Below are 19193 nucleotides of genomic sequence, written 5' to 3'. Positions count from 1 at the left end.
ATATCACCGAAGCTTTGGCAGCAGGAAGCAACAAGAGTTCTTACAAAGCTTGGGCTCACACCGGTTCCAGAAGACCCCTGCGTCTTCGTCACACACGGCATTATCGTCTTCTTCTATGTTGACGACTTCATCATCACTAGCTACCCGTCACCGGCAATACAAGAGAAAGCTAGACAGCTTGAGAAGGATCTAGAGGCACACTGGGAGCTTACGGATCATGGAGAAGCAGAATGGTTCTTGAACATTCGAATTGTGCGCGATAGACAACAGCACAAGCTTTGGCTTTGCCAAGACGCCTATATCAGCAGTATGGCTGCTCGATACCATTTGGCCGATCGTGCGCCTGTCTATACACCTCCCCCTGTGGAAGAATTGAAGCCGTACGAAGCGGGCACAGCAACACCAGCTGAGATCAAGCTATACCAGGGAAAGGTAGGTTCAGTCCAATATCCTACCACAATTACTAGACCAGATGCAGCAAAGGCAGCTGCAAAGCTCTCGCAGTTCCTTCGAAACCCCGGGCCACAGCACTAACGAGCTGTCGATAGAGTGATCTGCTATCTCTACACCACGCGGTACCCGGCACTGCAGTATGGTGATAAGGGTGATATGGAATCAGTTGAACTGGCAAGTGACGCATCCTTCGCTGATAATCAAGATCGACGAAGCTCTGCAGGATATATTTGCCAAGTTTATGGAGGCCCAGTCGATTGGAAGGCCTCCAAGCAGCCCACTGTCACCACGTCCACCACCGAAGCTGAGTTGCTTAGTTTGTCAGACGCTGCCCGCTCGCTGCAGTGGTGGATGAGGTTCCTCGAGCGAATCGCATTTAAACCAAGTCATAGGCAATAATCAGCAGACTGTCACCTTATTGACCTCCGAGCACGCCAAAATTGATACTAAGCTCCGTCATGTTGATATACACGGGCATTGGCTGAGGCAAGAGGTTAGCAAAGGTCGAATCAGCATCAAATGGGTTCCCACAGCACGAATGGCCGCAGATGGTCTCACAAAGCTTCTACCGCGGCAGAAGCATGACGAATTCGTGAGGATGCTGCAAATGAAGGATATACAGCACCTCATTGAGAGCTAAATGAGAGAAGAAAAGCCTGCTGCTGCAAGGAATCAGCGCTCAGCTCGATTGAATTCAACATTGGCGAAGATATTCAACACTCACTAAGCGCTGAGGGGGTGTGACGGAACAGAAGCAGCAGTGAATCCCGGAGAACGGAGATAGTCTTGGACCGCATGTATTAGTCATTATTATGCCCACATAGTTAAATTGCCAGATAACTTAGGGGCTTTATAGCAATTCAGACTTGTTGATATCCAACTGGTGCGCACCATGTTTAACTAAGCAGCATTTCCGCCTCAGCTACGGAGGCCTAATTGCCAAGGCCACTAATCTAGTCTTAGCAACCCCGGCTATGCAGCTGGCCGAATCGGGTATAGCCTACCCGCCGGCCCTGGCCTTGGCATCCCCCATCAAAAATTTCCCAGCCAAAAGGCCCCCCTTAGGGTAAGGCCCTTCTACGTAATTAATCCTACAATATTATATGACATTTAGATCGGAATAACTATTCAATTAAAAGATTCCAAATTTCCGACCAAAAAATATCAAGATATCGGGTACTTAGAGGGGGTGTATCGTTGTAAACCCAATCCCCCCCCGGCGCAGACTTTCTCAACTATGAGTACCCCCCTGGTACTGGGCCGGAATACCTTTAGTCAATTTCCTTTTCAGTACCGTACCACGGTTCACCATGCGTTTCCGGGAGGGCGAGCGGTAGAGCGGATTCCCCTACCACCAACTCACTCTGTGCTAGCCAGAGTTGAATGTGGCGGTGCCCATGCATTACGTATGAGATAAAGGGCGAGAAACTTTAATAAGGTTTATATAATGCACGCTATTCTTTCGTCCAAGTCGTCTCAACTTCTCCAGCTACAACTCAGAGGCTGTTTTTATTTAGCCTTTCTATTTTAGGTCCATTTCATCATGTTAGATCTTGGTCTGCTGGACCTTGCGGTTCCTCTCATCGTTCTCATTATAACAATTGTATACCTTCCTATCACTTTCGTTGTCCTATTGGGGAAACTCAAGCTCTCGCAACTGACATCACGACACGCGTTCCGGCAAGCCTGGTTCGAGCGCTTTTGGGTATTCTTCGGTTCAGCATCGAAGCCGCTCTTCGCCAAAGATGTTGAGGCAACGCTAGCCGAAGCCCGTGGAATCGTTCTTGACGTCGGAACCGGTTCAGGCGATTGGTTGTATCTATTCGCGCCACCAAGAAACAAACATATATCGATGCTCATACTCCTGGAACCGAACCTTAATTTCCACGGAGTACTCAGGATGAGGGCGGAGAAGTTGGGACTAGCTGGAAGATACGAGATTATCGACGGTGGAATTAAGGATCTAGAAAGAATAGGTATTCAGACAGGAACGATTGACACAATCACCACGGTTCACGTGCTGTGCAGCGTCGAGGCACCGCAAGCTTTGATCGAGAAGCTATACGCGTACTTGAAGCCCGGAGGACAGTGGCTTGTATACGAACACATCAAGATAAGAAACGAGAAATCATTAGCGGCACATTGGCAAGGTGAGTCGGTAGGAAGAAACCACGTCTCTCTGCATTGTATGAAAGATGCTCTACTGATAAATTCATCAAGATACGATCAATATCGTTTGGCCTACTTTTTTGGACGGCTGCTCATTGACACGGAACACAGAAGATTTCTTGTTGCAGGCTGGTGAGTGGAAGTCGGAAGATCTCCGTCCTGGATCGAGGGAAGGACGGTTCAACCAGCTACCACATACGGTCGGAAGACTTGTTAAACGGGGTTCCTAGGCCCAGAAGATCATCTTAAAACTAAGGAGAAGGATATATGGGTTTCTGAGCAACTTGAGGTCGAGGCACGGATAATTGGTCGTTGGTAAATAACATTACTACTTTTCATAGTTTTTAAAAAGGTGTATAGGACGGATTGCAGCGAATCTGTTATTTAATAACTTTAAGAGCGGAGATAGACTTCAGCTCGACTAACGAGATGTTTTACGAAATAGCTATCGCCCCTATCCCTGTGTTTATAACCGGCTCCTGTTTGCCTCCGCTTGCTTCACAATTGTTCATTTCTCGATGCCGGTCGAAATACGCGTTTGTCGTCAGTGAGAAGTCCTAAGTTCGTGCGCGCTCTCTCACCCCAGCCTACTATCTGTCATTCTTGACCTTGCTCACCATCTCCACTCATCGTACCTAATCCTGGACTCTCGGTTATGACCTGATTCGCGGTAAGTTCTTCAGTTGCCTTTGGGAGACGATTTACATTGAGCGAGCCCAAATCCTGGGCTACAGATGGCATCGAGATCATTTGATGGTAGAGTGTTGCCCAAGGACCAATTCCGAAGCTCAATTACTTCGTAAAGCAGGTACATAAACGTTCAATGGTGTAAATTCTGAGCAGTTCAACTGTTTATCTTGGCTGCGAATTAGAGACCTGCATACCTTCGAGTATGATGGCGAAGTGCCCGGTCGGCAAGGGCGGCAATTGAAACAGGTATAGCGCGATGGTCCAAATGGCCTCCAACACCGGCCAGGAATAGTGTTGGGAGAGCAAATGTGAGATAATTAGGATCTTGCCACTGACTCAGAAGGGAGGCCTGGCTGTGCATGGCATCCGATCGACTCTCCCAGGAGGAGGTCCGGGCAGCCCTGATGAGAGCCAGCCCATGGAAAGCACCTGGACAAGATGGACTCCCAACAGGAGTGTAGCAAAAGATTTGGGATGTGGTGAGCGATCGCATCCTAGGCATCCACTCTACCGCAATATCAATCCCAATGTAAAACCAAGGCACCTTCTATGAGATCTTGCTTAGGTCATCACTTAGCTAGGGCTCCGGGCGAAAAGCTCAGACATGGATGCACTGAATATTATATGGACAGTTGTCAAATCTCGAACTCGGTTCTTCTTGCTACATACCAGGGAGCGGACATGTCAGCTCAGTGATAGTGGTCAGTTTTTATCTAGAATATTACGGAATCTCTCGCAGTTTAAAGAAAAATTGGGTTTGGACCATTCCATGGCGTTCTTGTGATCGACGATGTTGCCACATATGCTCCTAAGTTCCTTCTGGCGTGAGTTCAGATGGAAATCAACACAATCAACTAGTTCATGTGGAAGTTTGGAATTATCTCTAATGCGGATTTATGTTTCTTAATACCTTATTCCAGGGTGTTGTGCACACCTCGTCTAGTATCCAATATTTCTCAGTCAGCTCTAGGTCAGTTGAACAGCTGAGCCCCCACTTTCCGAGCAGCCCCACCGTATACCCCATACAAAGTATCCAGGTATTCTCTCGTGATATTCAACCAGGGCTCAAGTGCTGCAGTTGCCTGGTATGTATCATTACATACGGCATGGTTCTTTCCACCCCAGATCACGAAGCCTTCCAGGTTCCTGTTTGCTTCAAGAAGTTCCAACTCCTGCTGCCATAGATCCCCAGGGATGAAGGAATAGTTTCCATGGTATTGGGGCCAGATATAGGGCCAGATGGGGAGGGTGTCGTTGATGGTATTGATGACATTAATCACTGAGGTCAATGACTTATTCCAGGTGGAGATACTGTCGCTGAACGTATATGCCGAGGGGAAGAAAGCGTGATTCGAGTAATTGCCGATCAATTCTTGATAGTGGCCGTATAGTGAAGAGATCGTGTTTCTAGAGAGACTGTACCAGCCAATGATCTGCCCCTCTGGAAAAACATCCGCCGCCCAGGTTTGCAAGGTAGACATAACCTTGAGGTATAAACCTGCTGTGGAACTTGAGGTGAAGTAAAGAACCTCACAAGCTAGTACCAGTGGATATGATGGGTAAACGTTCCATTCAAGAACAATAGCCTTCCAGACGTCAGCAGAAGGGATAGTACCCCCTTCTGTCAGCGGGTTGCATACGTATGCGTGAATCCAATTGATGTTGGTGCTTCCGTAGCCAACTGAAGTGTTGGTATATGCAGTGTTATCAAATACGCGAAATGAAGAGGCAAGCGTGGAGCTCATTGCCGCTCCAACTGCTATCAAGCGAGAGATATTCCGCATAATTGAGTGTTGAAAACAAGTAAAATTGGTTGATCGGCTTGAGTCTACTTCCAGACATTGTCCATCACTCAGCGTTTTCTCGAGTTTTCTTATTAGTCTAGTCGACCACCTTAGCACGAGTTCCGGTCTTCGGATCTCGGCTTCTCGGTTCTATATAATTCATTTTAGCGTGGATTGCACCTTCCCAATCTTCTCTGACGCCACATAGCTAGTATTGTGAACGGTCAGAGGCTGTCCGTGGAGTCAGCTTGTACGTAGCCGTTCACCAGTCGGCGTCATAACATTGTTAGGGAACCGCGAATTTTGGTCCCGTTCGTAGTCTTACAGCCGTCTCTTTTACCAGGCGGTTCACATGAATGGCAATTGGTGGTAGGTATACTTCGGTATTCAAGGCCTCCGCTGCTGTCATTCTGAATGCTCCACTAATTATGCTTACTGCCATTTCTGGATAGCCACGAACGGTTGACTGGTTGTGTGTGCTTGCAGCTTGCTAATGGCCATTGGCTGGTACCAGGCCGATACCGCATAGAGCATCTGGGAATTACCATTGACTAGTAGGTTCTGCGCGAAGCTGAGAAGGAGGCTCACCCAATCTGAACCTGCTAGAACCCGTAAAGCTTGGAGAGATACATCTACTTTTTTTATGGCCTTTTCGCGGTGGTGCGCGAATTCAAGTCCAAAATCAATCCAGTATCCCAAATAAGGTTCCGCTGTCCGGGTCGCGGCCATTGTATGTCCCAGCAGAGCCAGACGTGTGTATTGCGGGCCAACCTCTTAGGTATTCACAAAGTGCACAAGCGCATACTTCTTAGGATCCAATACGGAGGCGCGCCGCCTGGCCCACTGGTGCGCCTTCCGGCCGTGCTGATCTGAGTTTCTTGATGGTTTCGCGTTCGCTGTCTCCTTTAGCCATGAAGCACACATTATCTACCCAGCCGTTGCTGGTCACTCCCCGATTTCGACCATTTCTACGGCGTAATTCAGGTACAAGATGGGTGAAATGTATCTTCGAAATGTAATGTGTGGAGAAAGGAAGCCGGGAGTTTTGCCCGATCTGCCGGATTAGCCACGGACAGGTGGTCGCCTGCCGTCCGGAGAGATTGAGATCAGAGCAGAGAAGATGCCTTTCGTTCATTTTCTCTAGAGTGTTCTCCCAATAATCTCATTTCGGACGTTTTCGTCCCATTCAACCGTGCATGCACTTTTTGATGGGGTGACCAGCCCGGCGAGGCGACACAGGAGTGCGGGCACACAAGCGGGGCGACGGGAGCACGCACAGGAGGCCAATAAGGAGGGCGGATGAATCCAATTGAGTCGATCCCAAGGGCGCATAGGGTATAGGCTTGAGAACAAGCGAAATTGGTTGATCGGCTTCAGGCTACTTCCAGAAGTTTCCCCTCACTTAACGTTTGCCTCGGGCTTCTATATATGTCTAGTTGACCACCTTGGCACGAGTTCTGTCTCAGCTTTATATATTTCATTTTAGCGTGGATTGTACCTTCCAATCTTCCCTGACGCAACACAGCTAGGGCTTGGCCAACATTCCCTTGCCTGGAGACATTCTGGATTAACGTCGTACATCAGGGCACTCTCAGCTCGATTTTGCATCCGAAAATTAATATTCTTCTGACTGAGCAGAAAGTCATGAACCCCTGATGATCCAATTTGAATAGCTCTCTTAAACGACTCGTGTCATGCAAAAAGGCGCGGACATTGTTATCATAAACGAGTCGGAACTCGGTTCGAGAATGATGGTTGTCTGTGGCAGCTAGATGCAGGAGATTACAGTACTTTCCTGGCACTGATTGTGTACTGGAGGATCCGGATGCAATCTGGGAATGAGTATTTTCATGGTTAAAACTATGTGAAAGTTTAAGTCAATTTAGATCTAAATGGGTTTTTATGACCAAAAACCACGCAGAGCGCCGGCCCCAGACCGTTAAAGTTCCTCTTTCCTAGTACAATCAGTCACGCGCGCGTTTTGATTCAAGCAAAGACATATTTGGTGAGTTTCATTGTAATCCATTAAACGAGGACTCTACTGATTCAAAGCATAAAGCGTGGGAACACAAAAGGTCAATGTATGTCAATATGTCACCATACCTAGTTCAACTCTACCCCAGAATCACCTCAATTCCGCCTCATATTATGCTCTTGGAAAAGGTCCACGGCTAAGTAGAGAGAATGAAGTTTACAGCGAGGGAGGTTCACAACGGAGAGGAGGCGCGACAAGACGGACCTTAACAAAGTTTAAAGTGCTCCTATTTTGTTGGCGCGCCAAGCACCTGGCAAACAAGCTACATGTGCTAAGGCACAGACATTGACCGATATCACTCAGCCTCAACCAATTTGAACACCTAGGAAACGAGTCACAAAGCATTACCTTCGCTACCGTAGTGAGTGATCTAGAAGTTAGTTCGTTGTCCTGGGATTCAGATTCGAATTACTGCTCAGCACTCGTGATCCACTGCACTGAAATCAAGACGCGAAATTGTTAGAGTGACTTTCTTCAGCACACTACCTAAAGATGGACATAAATAGCAACAATACACATTCGTTCTCGAGAACTAAACAAGAGAAACAAGTTCAGCAAGCGGCTGTGCCTTTCTCCCATGAACGACCAAAATTCTCTCACGAAACGAACTTCCGCTTCCAGGTTTAGATCACAACTTTGCAGAAGATGATTTCAAGAGCAGCTTCCCCAACGCTCCCGTCGCGGTTTTTCCAGACCCAAGTCGATGCTCCAGCATCGTGAAGGCCGGAGTTAGGGTCGTCGCAGACTGTAGCGTCCTTCCAAGCGTCAACGCAAGTGGCAGCATCGGGGAAGTTTCCGATCTTCCCAATTTTGACATGTTGGTAAGGACTAAGATTCTGCCAGTCACCGTCTAGGGCGTTATAGTGGCTATGGCACCAAGACCATGCCTGCTCGTCCAGTTGATCCCTCGACACGCAGTCCTGGCGAAAGGCGTGTCGGTTCCAGCACTCCGCAGCCCATGACACAGGGAGGAGACCGGTAAGCGAGATGGCAGTCAAAGTTTGAAAACGCATTTTTGTGGATAATCCTCTACACTAGAATTAGGAGCTGGTCTAAGTCTCGACCTTGAGCTGACTCACGGGCGATTAAGGATAAGTGATCCAGATATTGAATGTTTCGGTGAAGTTGCTTCGAGATATTGATGAATTCTTGTCCCAGTCGGTGGTGTACAGGGGGTATTTATACAATGGGGGATGAGGGGAGAGGGTGTTAGTGAGATGAAAAATTTGACTGCTGACAATACCTGGTAGACCTGGACTGGCCATGATACTTGGAATTTGCACAGGGAGTGGTATGAAGGATCTCTATGAAATAATGTAGGGTGGAAATCCCATCTGCTCAAGCTAATAATGGTCCAGAAACATTCCATCAACAGTGATGTGTCGCTTAATTTTGTTTGAATTAGTCTTCCCATCATGCCGTTAAGCCCTAGTTGGGCAAGTCACCTGGACATACGCTTTTTACATCGGCAATTCAGAGCGATTTATTTTATATTTCGCATTTCTGGCAGTAAGGTGCGATACAAGTCCAGGATCTCTGGAATTCCAGGCGAACCAGACAGCTGAAGATTTCTGAGACTAAAAGGGCCACCTTAGAAGGCAAGGTAGCCAAAATCCCCCCGTGCCTGAGAATATTCCGAAAATCTATTTCCTTATCTAGCAAATTTTCTTTCTAAGGATAAGAGTAAATATACCTTTAAACTGCACTGTTTCTAACCCCTATGGTCAAAACGAAAGAATCAATGCGATTTTCTTGACCAAATTTCTTACTTTAACCCATCACCCCTCTGCTCAAGAGCCGCAAGCATAGATATGTAATGACACATCATGATTTATGTTGAATTGGATGCGTTTTGGAAGCCAAATCTGGTACGGTAGATAGAGGCTAGCTAAATTGGGAAATCACCCAGTGTCAACAGTGTTTCTAGGCATTCCATCAGCAGCTTAAGGAGAATACATTTTTTTAAGCGTAATCCACTGGATCGCTTTACTGCGCCAATTTCGTGTTGTTGGGTTGGGGGGAGAATACTGGTATACAGCCATTAGATGTGCTTTACTATGCAAACGTCGAGGAGGTCGAGCTGTCGGAATCGAATACCGTACCTGAACCATATACTTCAAATGATTGTTAAACGTCAAGCATATTGAACGTGGAATGTTTAAGTGGTGGTAGGCTATTGGACGGAGAAAGCACCCACCCATAAACAACTGGTCCCAGTACTGCCACATTCCATGGCAGCTCGACGACTCCGGCATTCGGAAGGATCTTCCGAATATTTATTGAATACAAATCAAGTGTGTGGGCCAAAAGAGTAACCAAAAGTCCTTCTACAGAACGCCACCATCCAACTGCGGCCGATGTTCCCATGACTAACTAGTCTTTAGAACAAATTGGATCCTAACAGGTACAACTTGGATAGATTGATGTGAGCCTAGGAGAAATCCGGCATTTAAACCTTCCCGAATCACAGTCTGACGAAGCATAATAACTCAAGACACCATACACCATAAAGTAATTCCCTAATACTCAGGTGTTCTCCGGAAGCAGCAATTTTTTCAGTTAAATAACATATGCAAGAATCGTACATACAGTGTTCTGGGTCGTAAGTGACGGACTGAGCATTGTGAGACAAAGAGTCAATTTTAGCAATATAAGGTTACATTTGGCATTGCAAATAATTATATAACAAGTTGATGAATTCTAATATTTGGACACTCGTAATTCCGAGAGTCCAAGGTAGAGACACCAAATATGCAAAAATTTCCGATGCAATTCACTCTTTGCACTGGCTTTTGCCAAATATCTCGTCGAATTACTTGCAAGAACTCCAGGTCAGTTCAAATTGTTGTCGTACTCTGCGTCATTTACTTCATATTGTCAATCTTCTCGAAAGGCATGGAGCATATGCGGCAACCAAGTATACCTCGCTTCTCACAGCCTGGCATACGTGACGCGGCTCTGGAACATATATTAAACGAGACTCTTGGCGTAAGTAAATTGAATGATGAGCTGATATAATCTCCAATGCTATAGCAGCTGATATTTTAAAGTTCCAACACATTTATGCTATCGGTCTGAAAGAACGTACGGACAAGCGTGACTTCTTGACTGTGGCGGCCTCTGTCACAGGTTTCAAGGTTGAATGGCTTGACGGAGTCCTTTCACAAAATCTGCAGCAGAAAAGCTTACCTAGCGTACGTATTCTCATAGCTCATTAACGCTGTGCAGCGGGAGCTGATCCACGGTGCAGGGATACAATCTTACTACCTTGTCGCCTAATATTGTTGGATGTTGGCGAGCTCACATGAATGCATTGAACAGGTATTGTTGATATGTTATTTGGTACTTGAACATGGTCTGACTCTAAGCCTAATTCGAAAATATAGTGTCATCGAAAACTCGTATTCCACCGCCTTGATCCTTGAAGATGATGCCGATTGGGATGTAACAATTAAATTCCAATTGCGTGAGTTCGCGCGAGGCATTCAGTCTTTGAAAGGAATCACTACAGTATCCAAGCAAGCTCCTTACGGAACTGATTGGGACCTTCTCTGGATTGGAGGATGTGCTTCAGGCCCAGATGCGAACCAGACCCAGTTCTACGCGATACCAGATGACCCCACTGTGCCAAGTGTCCAGCGGCGAGCTACTTGGTCCGGCCCTCTTGACAGTTGGAAAGAGCAATTTCCCGAAGACTCAACCCGGTTTATCTACCGCGCTGAAGCAGGTTGCTGCACCTATGGATATGCAGTCACTAATAGAGGCGCGAAGAAGATTCTTACTGCCCTTGCTATTGATCATATAGAGGCACCTGTTGACAACGCTATGTCTGAATTGTGTGGTGGCCTCGGTGATCGTCAACGAATCGATTGTTTTGCACCCTTTCCGAACCTCATCGGCACATATAGACCCGCGGGTCCAGCATATCGAGACTCCGACATAGCCGTTACAGGAGACCAGCGCATTCATGAGGAACAGGCTTTTAATCTGGTATATAGCACACGTCGGAATATCCACAGGCTAGTAGCCGGTGAGCCAAGCGTGTTCTCACAGTGGGGTGAAGTGTCACCATGGTCACCCGTGGAGATAAGCCTGCAAGAATTTATTTATCCTCGAGGTTACCATGTCAATTAGATTTGGCTGCTATCGGAGCGACACGGCGCATGAAAAACGAGATAACGCCCACGAGAGCATTCAGCCTCCCATAAAAGAAACGATTATTGAGGTCTGGCAATAATTACTAAATTTCAAATGACGGTATCTTCAAATCTCGTTGAAAATGGCTTGAGGAGAGTTCTCGATTTGACGATGAGCCCTCCCAGTTCTTAGAGTATGCAATTCATTAATCACCTAAGCTAGATTCATTCCAGTCACCAGTAGAGGTCAGAGCCATCTCCGGAAACGGAGATCAGCTATTGAGGACTGTCAACAGCTTACTAGCATGGTTTTAGGGGGGTTGGTAATTTTGCGGTGTCTCCCTTGAAGACCTTGCTCTCAAAGACAACATCCCAGCAATTCACGTGCATTCACGACCTTGCAGCGATTCTGTGGAAGCATAGACAGGGTTCGCATCGCACGGAAAACTTACAGTATTACAAAAGAATGACGGAAGAAAGGTAAGGGCAACATTCTTCAGGTCTGTGGCCCGAAGTTTGCGGAAGGTGGGATTTTCCACTACCCGCAAGCGTATAACCAAAAGAATCCAATGCTATATAACTTTGCGAAGATGCCACTAACATACAGACTGAAAAAGAACGCAAACTTTGTCTGAACCTATATCTGAATGGATCAAAGCCCACCGAAAGTTCCTGTCCTGATGATGTCCTGGAAAATCTCTACGCCGTTTCACAGACTCCGATTGATACTTTCGAGCACAATTGGATCGTTTCACCTCGAACCTTCAAATTCGCTAGAAAGCCAACCTTGTCGTGGTACCGAACCTAAGCTTTTCGATGAGAGGTACGTCTCGGAATCGGAGTCCTTTGATCATCTACCAGATGCTAGACCGAGAAAACCCCCTCCAAATCTCTGCGTCATTCTCGGCATTATGACGAATATTGTCTCAACAATCTCTATTGTAAGTAATACGCAGGAAAACATACTTTGAATATGTTCTAAGGTTTTAAGGTCTTCATAAACAAGTATATTTTCTCGAATGAGGAACTACGCAACTGTCAATTAGCGCTTGCAGCTTATCATTTCTTCATCACCGGCCTTACGTTGTGGATTATATCCCAGCTTCACTGTGGTGACTTCGTCGCGGAGAGAATCTCCATCTACCGCAACTTACACCTTGCCACACTGACCAGCGCCCAAGTAGTTCTCCAGAATCTCTCGCTCGCATACTCCTCGGTTTTATTCCACCAGCTCATCAGACTACTCCTCACACCAGCTACCGCTTTATTCAGTTTCCTGATCTACAAAGCTACTATGTCAAGAGCAACAATTATTCCCTTGATACTTTCATGTGGCGGCGTAGGAATGGTTTTCTATTTCGATTTTCATGCTGCGCCGGATAAAGCCGTCGGGACATCTCCAAAAGGAGTAATTTTCGCTTTCGCCGGCATACTGACCAGCGCTCTTTACACAAGTCTGATCGGCGGATATCAGAAAAAGTTGCAAATAAATAGCATGCAGCTTCTTCTCAACCAAGCGCCCATAAGTACCGGCTTACTTATGTGTCTTGCCCCTGTCGTTGATACTCCTCCCACGGCCACTACGCTTTCGCCATCAGTGTGCGTCGCAATTATCGGGGTAAGTGAATAACATCCACCGCGCAATTTATAGTTAAAAAGGCTGTTTAGTAACTTCTTTATTCATTGAAATTTAGAGCGGACTGTTAGCCTGCCTCGTAAATGTATCCCAATTTTACGTTATCAATGCTGTTGGCCCAGTCAGCAGCACTGTTGTTGGCCATGTAAAATCTTGCATGATTGTGGGCTTGGGTTGGGCTGTTAGTGATCGATCAATGTCGATGCAAAGCTGTATTGGTATTATCATGGCATTTCTTGGTATGAGCCTGTAAGTCACGCCATTCTGGCAACAAGATACAAATAAGCCTACTAACTGATCGACCTTTCTGAGCAGATACATGAGGGCCGTGTATTGAGGGATCTACGACAGGCAAAAATCGGACACCGAGAGATTGCTGTGGTCTCCTTTTTTACCGCGATCTCCTGAGTTCTTAAATTTCCCTGGCAGATCAGATATAGGCTCTGTGGGCGAACTCTCCACGGTCTGAAGGCCAAGGTTTGGAGTTTCTTACGCGAGGTTAAGGCGGCGCATAGGACGTGCACCACTAGGGACGAATGATAATGCAGAAAAGTAGAATACTATCCATTGGCTACTATAGAATAGAATGCACAACGCCCCGGTATACCGCAACATTGCGATTAGGATCAGCCTTAGGTTATTACGCGAGTCTAGCGTGTTTTTCCCAGAATCAACATGATGAGGGCAGGACTGACATGCGCGTTGATGATGCGGGCGATCAGGGCCGGATTTTACCCGAGCAATTTGCTGGCCACATTGCCGATTTATAGGGGGCGCATTCATCCCATATGGCCGGCATGATTTATACGGAGGAGGTCACGGAGCACGCTAGTACTATAGCGCGCCGGCGGGAGATGTCTCGGTTGTATTTCACGGATTAGCATTGATTTTTAGAGATTCCTTATGCGGAAAGCAGCCTTTCTCGGACTGTTAGCAAGCGGAAGGATCCATTCGAAGAGCAGGCGCAGGCGCAAAATCACAGCCCCCAAGACCAGTTATCGGCCGTTCACATATGAGACGTGGTGCAGAAGATGACCGGGCAGAAAACATCAAATTTCGAGGCAAAACTCCAAGTCACGAGAGCCCCCCGCCCCCCTTCTAGTCCGTCCCTGAAGCCCGGCCGTTCCGTCTACTGATCCGACAACTAATCCACCGTCCTCGCGAAGCCTGTGGCGCTTCAAACTCAAGGTGGCCATTGCCCTCTGCCTCACCGCTCCGTTCTGATGCGGGGCTAATGTTTATCTGTCGAAACAGCAGCATAGGTGGATACCCGGAAGAAGAAAATACTGGTACACCAAGTCCGCCACTAAGTAACTAATGATTATCCCCACATAGTTAACTAAGGGGGCATAAACATGACTAATCTGAATATAGTGGATGTGGAATCTTTGAAGTATAGCCATTTGCTTCGCTAATTATGATGATTCACCATGGAGTCCCGAAGGCCATTTGTTTCTGGTTTATATTACACCCCTCTCCTGAAATAGGTACTTTCAGCATATGGTGGCTCTAGACTTATCCAGTTACCCATGTAGCGCAGGTCCTCTGGCGAGGCAAATTGAATATCAACCGAGCTGGTCAATCTGTTGTATTTTGCATGTTATCTTGAATGCGAAGCTAATAGGCAAAGCAGATGTGCTTGTAAATCTACCCCACATCAACATCCCAACAGGTAGTCCAATTCCTTCCTACACAAAGCAATCATCTAAATGTAGAACATGGTATCCTTCACATTAGGGTGCACAACAACCTGGTCACAATTTGGCACCAGACTTCGACTGCTCTCAATTCCCAGAACACTTGCTTCTGGTGTCGCAGAGGGGATAGGGTCGAAAGGCTCACTCATGTAGCATCGCGCCCGTGTACATACAAGATCCGCATAGTAAGCTGGAGGGCAGACACTAACTGCCTTGGTTGCACGGCCGAATAGATAGCACAGCTTGTGGGTCAAGTCCTGCAGGGTATCTGCTGCTCCAAAAGGCCCGACTGCCGTTGGCCGACCATCAGAGAAAATTTCATCCCACACTGTGAAGTAGTGGGCGGGACGAGCGATTCCTTGAAGCGCTGAGTGCGCCTGGAGGAAGAAGTCCCAATGTCGGGCCTCAGAAATCCCACGGTCAACGACGGTTCCGGGCAATGGGTTCGCGGAGCGATCTGCGTCAGCGGCGACGGTGGGATAGAAGCGAGTGTTGTGACGCTTACCCACCACGATGACGGCCATACGCGGGAGGCCGCGGGCTGTGGCGCTGGCCGGGTAAATAGTTTTACAAGCTTGTTTGAGCAGAGGGAGCTCTTGTCCAAGGACAAGGTCGTATTGGCCTTCCGAAACACCGTCACGGTAGACAACAATATTTTCCGGGTATTCGTTCTTGTTATGCCGGGCCCAATACCTGAGACGGGACTGCAGCAGGGCGTCAAGATCGGCGACCATTTCCTGTTTAGAAGGCTGGACGCGGATCTCGGCTGGCCATTGAGCGAGAGCGGCGTTGACAGAGGCGACGATGGCTGCTACGCTGGGAGCATGGCGTGCTGACCCTGGAGAGGGGTGGGTCACATCGAGGCCGACAAGCATCGTCTTGCCATTGGCAAATAAGCCAAGCTCTGAGCGGCGAAGATTTTGATTTCCACCGCCCAACTTAAGGTTAACCTTCAACCCCACGTTGGCACAGTACTGGTCCTGTGCGACTCGCAATTTTTCGGCCTGGACGTTAACATTTCGGACACCGCAGCGAACATCGCAAACCAGCTTAATCGAGTTGTAAAGAACTGTGTCTTTAGCATAGAGGACGCCCAGGATTAAGGAAGGTCGGTAACGGTCTTGGAGTTCGCGAACGCTTCTTTCTATATGCTCAGCATCATTTCTGCCATCAAGGACGATACGCTGGCCTGCCTTCGGTGGCTCGGCATCAATACCAAGGGTTCTGAGGACAGAAGTAAACTTGCGCAGGGACTCCATCATTTCAGCTGAATTGTTCCAATGTGCGCGAGCACCGGGCCGAAGAACATAGAGATATGTCCAAGGCTTCAGAGAAGCGGGCCTGGAGAATTGCACAGCTTTCATATTCCACGAGCCAGTCGTTGTGGGAATCTCCTTCTGTTTGGCATATTGAATCTTCGGGGGAGGCAAGACGCGGCCTTGTACTGTGATAAGGCCATTGCCGACACGGACACCGAACGCAGACTATTAATTGAAAGGTGTTAGCTCAGTCATAAGGTTTCTCAATAGAAAAATGATCCCACAAGAGTAGCATTTAGTGGCTCTCCTAGACCCAGCATGGCAACACCCTTAGTTGCAATAGACTGAGCATCCTGCGCCGGCGTGCGACCCATCACAGCGAAGCGCAGCATGTCAGATGTCTGGTCAGGAGTGAGTTTAGTTCGAACGGCTTGACCAGGCTCAACTTCACACACTTCCGCGGGGAGGTATGAGGGAAACTGCCGGTTGCCCACATTGACAACAGGCAGCTTCGGGTCCAAATCCCTGTTGTATTCTGTCCTTTATCAGGTCCATCCCAATAGTGTTTACATCGAACGAACATACCTCTCTTAAAATACTCTCCGACTGAGATATACTGTCCTGGAGTGACCGGCCCCGCTTTGACAGCCTTCTTCGCTCTCTTCGCTTTGCCCTCGGCTGCAGCGGTAGCGCGCACGACTGCCGCACCATGCGCGTTCTTCGACTCCATGAAAAACTGCACTTCGAAGGGCCCGGCACCATGACGGACCACCCTGGGCGGGTTAGTACGGGAGTGACCATCGACAGGAGTTGCCAACCCAGTGATAGTCTTGACCGATGCAGATCGAACCCTGCCGCTACTATGCTTGCGCACAATATGTGTGGTACGGACGCGCATACCCTTCAAGAAACCTTCCAAATGGTAAAGGCTACGACGGTTTGCGTGCTGGTATTCTCGAATAACCGTCGGCAAAGGACCTTCTTGATAGCAGGCCAGATATTTGACTTGGACATTCAATAGCACCCGGGCAGTGGCCGCACGAACACTGACGAAGAAACCACGCAGTGCTTCTAAACCACCGGCCAAAGTAGCCTTTTCACCCATCGAGGCATCCAGGCTGAAATGCTTGTTACCTCCAATTGACAATACCGATTTTTCATTCTTGGGGTGGTGTCCAATGATCACGTTCATCGCGGACACAATCTGCTCTTGTTGCATCAACGGGTATTCAAACTCGCTCGATGTAAGGTAGGTGAGCAAATCCGCGGGGTTGAGAGTTCCCGTAGCTCCAACAGTCACTTTATAGACCTTGGGATCCTCGACGAAGTCAGTTTCATTCTCATTCTTATACCGAACACAGAACTTCTCGTCTCCATGCAGGCCCAGGTCGACACATGAGATCAAATTTGATCGGTAATCAGTGACAACGTTATACCGGTTTTTGACGAAGTGTTCTTCAAGCAAGAGACAGACAATTTGCCTTGCTTTCTTGACTGGCACATCTCGACCCTGGTCCTTTGCGATAGACACACTATAGCGGAAGACTGGCCTACCAACGGAAGTGAAAGACAAATAGTTGGCATATAGCGTGACGGACTGTCCCAGCGTGCCATAGCCTGGCCGGCCAGGGCAACGGGAACGCTCTTCCGCATTCTTTATCCTTCCCACCAGAGCCTTGGCGGAAGAGTCTTCGACGTTTTTGACGTTGGGATCTGGTGTAGGGATCGGTTGGCCCCCACTGTGAGCCGTATGTCAGCACTCTGTAAAGCAATGTACCGAATCTTGTCGTGCTTGCCTGCTTCGACACCTGGATACTTACTTGTAGATTCGTGGCCCTTGATAACCACCACGTGGACCTCGACGACCCCAGCCACCAGGATCCTCGCGACCGCAAAAATTGCCTCGGCCATGATGACCACCGCGTCCCTGAAAGCTAGCTAGGCCACCGGAGTCTCTTCTCAAATCACCGCTGAACTCCCCACGACCCCGACCACGGCCTGCTCCAAGGTCATCTCGAAATGCTCTCCCTTCGTCGCCTCGTCCGCGACCGCGATTATCAGACATAAATATTGATTAATGCTGGAAGACAATGGGCTATGCATCAGAACGTTGCCCGTGAAATAAAACAAAGAAAGAGGAGAGTTAGAGAGCAGATTGAGAGGTAGACAGCAGATCCTAGGGTGTCACTCGGGGGCTGACTTGGAAGTGCGTGCTTGTTGATCGAGCTTCCGCGCGGTCAGAGCGCAAAAAGAATGCGGTCTAGATGCGACGACTGACAAGGGTAGGCTCGAGACAATAGTATCCTTCAGCGTAGATCTTCTGCTTAGTCGCAATGAAAGACCCCGAGCGCTAGCCCCCGAATTCAGCGAATATGCTAGATTGTGCTACTGTTTCACTATTACCCTGAAGGGGAACCTAAGATTGAGATTTTTCAGCTTCCTCCCGGAACCTGAATAGCATTATTGGAACAGAGAACCATGTATCGTCAGGCAGTATATTACGAACCAATTGTAATTACATGTAGCCACGTCACGCTCGGGACTCAGCATGAAATCCGAAGCTAGGGTGGGTATCTTAATAATGGGTACATAGAAGGCAACATTTGACAGACAGGTTCATGCTCCATATCTCAGCACGGCTACTCTGTCAGATGTGACCGTAGTGGAAGCTATTACCCGTTACTCTTTTCGTTCTCCGAACCATCTTGTCCAGGCATTGACAGCAGCTTGCGCGGAAGAATACAACCATGATGGCAACCAAGAATCTGCTTATCTTGGAAGTATCTTGCTCTAATTGGTAGGGATCTTTGTTGCGTGCTTTTGACAACGGCATTGGAATTATGCCATGAGATTCTCCATCTGAAAAGAAGTTGCGATAGGGATAAGTGAAAGATGTCGTGTTCGTTTGATGGACGTCCATTTGCCAGATGTCAATGCGATCTAAAAAGAATGTGGGAAGCATTGGCAGGTCTATGGACCCAAGTCTTCAACTATTCCTAAGCATTCCATGATTTATTTCAAAAACTACGCAAACCAAACGAAATGGCCAATTGTTCACCTCTCGTGACTCAACAGATGGACCCAAATAAACTTAAAAAGTGTATTAGGCCCATGATCAACACTATGTGCATACTTTTGCCAGTGGCCCTGAACGTCATCTTCAATGGCCGACGTACAATCGATGGAATCTCCTGCGCTATGGCCACAGCACGAGTATCTCTATCCCTTAAGCATCGCCCTTACGACCTCCCTTGATTTGACAAGTCCGCTAAATCAACAGCTGCCGGACGTAATATTATGTTGTTGGATAGCTCATGTTGTGTCCCCGCCATAA

At 47.8% G+C, this 19193-nt stretch overlaps 6 protein-coding genes across 6 annotated transcripts; 3 read left to right on the top strand and 3 right to left on the bottom strand.

Moving 5' to 3' along the window:
- Positions 1 to 1996: 1996 nt before the first annotated feature.
- N7473_000025 (class I SAM-dependent methyltransferase) lies at positions 1997 to 2852 on the top strand (the record flags this gene model as incomplete). Its single annotated transcript, XM_057145965.1, has 2 exons — positions 1997 to 2603; positions 2674 to 2852. The coding sequence occupies 2 exons, from the start codon at positions 1997 to 1999 to the stop codon at positions 2850 to 2852; spliced, it is 786 nt and encodes a 261-aa protein (XP_057013851.1).
- A 1431-nt stretch (positions 2853 to 4283) lies between these two features.
- On the bottom strand, positions 4284 to 5096 carry N7473_000024 (uncharacterized protein; the record flags this gene model as incomplete). The annotated part of the gene is made up of 1 exon (XM_057145964.1): positions 4284 to 5096. One exon carries the CDS (start codon positions 5094 to 5096, stop codon positions 4284 to 4286), a length of 813 nt encoding a protein of 270 aa, XP_057013850.1.
- A 2658-nt stretch (positions 5097 to 7754) lies between these two features.
- Positions 7755 to 8144, bottom strand: N7473_000023 (uncharacterized protein; the record flags this gene model as incomplete). The annotated part of the gene is made up of 1 exon (XM_057145963.1): positions 7755 to 8144. The coding sequence occupies one exon, from the start codon at positions 8142 to 8144 to the stop codon at positions 7755 to 7757; it is 390 nt and encodes a 129-aa protein (XP_057013849.1).
- Positions 8145 to 10026: 1882 nt separating this feature from the next.
- On the top strand, positions 10027 to 11265 carry N7473_000022 (uncharacterized protein; the record flags this gene model as incomplete). Its single annotated transcript, XM_057145962.1, has 4 exons — positions 10027 to 10119; positions 10182 to 10325; positions 10382 to 10452; positions 10518 to 11265. The coding sequence occupies 4 exons, from the start codon at positions 10027 to 10029 to the stop codon at positions 11263 to 11265; spliced, it is 1056 nt and encodes a 351-aa protein (XP_057013848.1).
- Positions 11266 to 12046: 781 nt separating this feature from the next.
- On the top strand, positions 12047 to 13156 carry N7473_000021 (uncharacterized protein; the record flags this gene model as incomplete). The annotated part of the gene is made up of 3 exons (XM_057145961.1): positions 12047 to 12208; positions 12259 to 12885; positions 12962 to 13156. Coding segments are annotated over 3 exons (984 nt in total), but the record flags the coding sequence as incomplete, so codon positions are not given.
- Positions 13157 to 14608: 1452 nt separating this feature from the next.
- Positions 14609 to 17770, bottom strand: N7473_000020 (argonaute family protein; the record flags this gene model as incomplete). The annotated part of the gene is made up of 4 exons (XM_057145960.1): positions 14609 to 16084; positions 16144 to 16394; positions 16445 to 17572; positions 17680 to 17770. The coding sequence occupies 4 exons, from the start codon at positions 17768 to 17770 to the stop codon at positions 14609 to 14611; spliced, it is 2946 nt and encodes a 981-aa protein (XP_057013846.1).
- Positions 17771 to 19193: the final 1423 nt, after the last annotated feature.

The sequence above is a fragment of the Penicillium subrubescens genome, assembly GCF_028828155.1.
Source record: "Penicillium subrubescens strain IBT 31985 chromosome Unknown utg000001l_segment0_segment0, whole genome shotgun sequence".
Classification (NCBI taxonomy): Eukaryota; Fungi; Ascomycota; class Eurotiomycetes; order Eurotiales; family Aspergillaceae; genus Penicillium; species Penicillium subrubescens.
The sequence above is the reverse complement of the archived record's forward strand: the minus strand, read 5'-3'. Positions and strand labels throughout refer to the sequence as shown.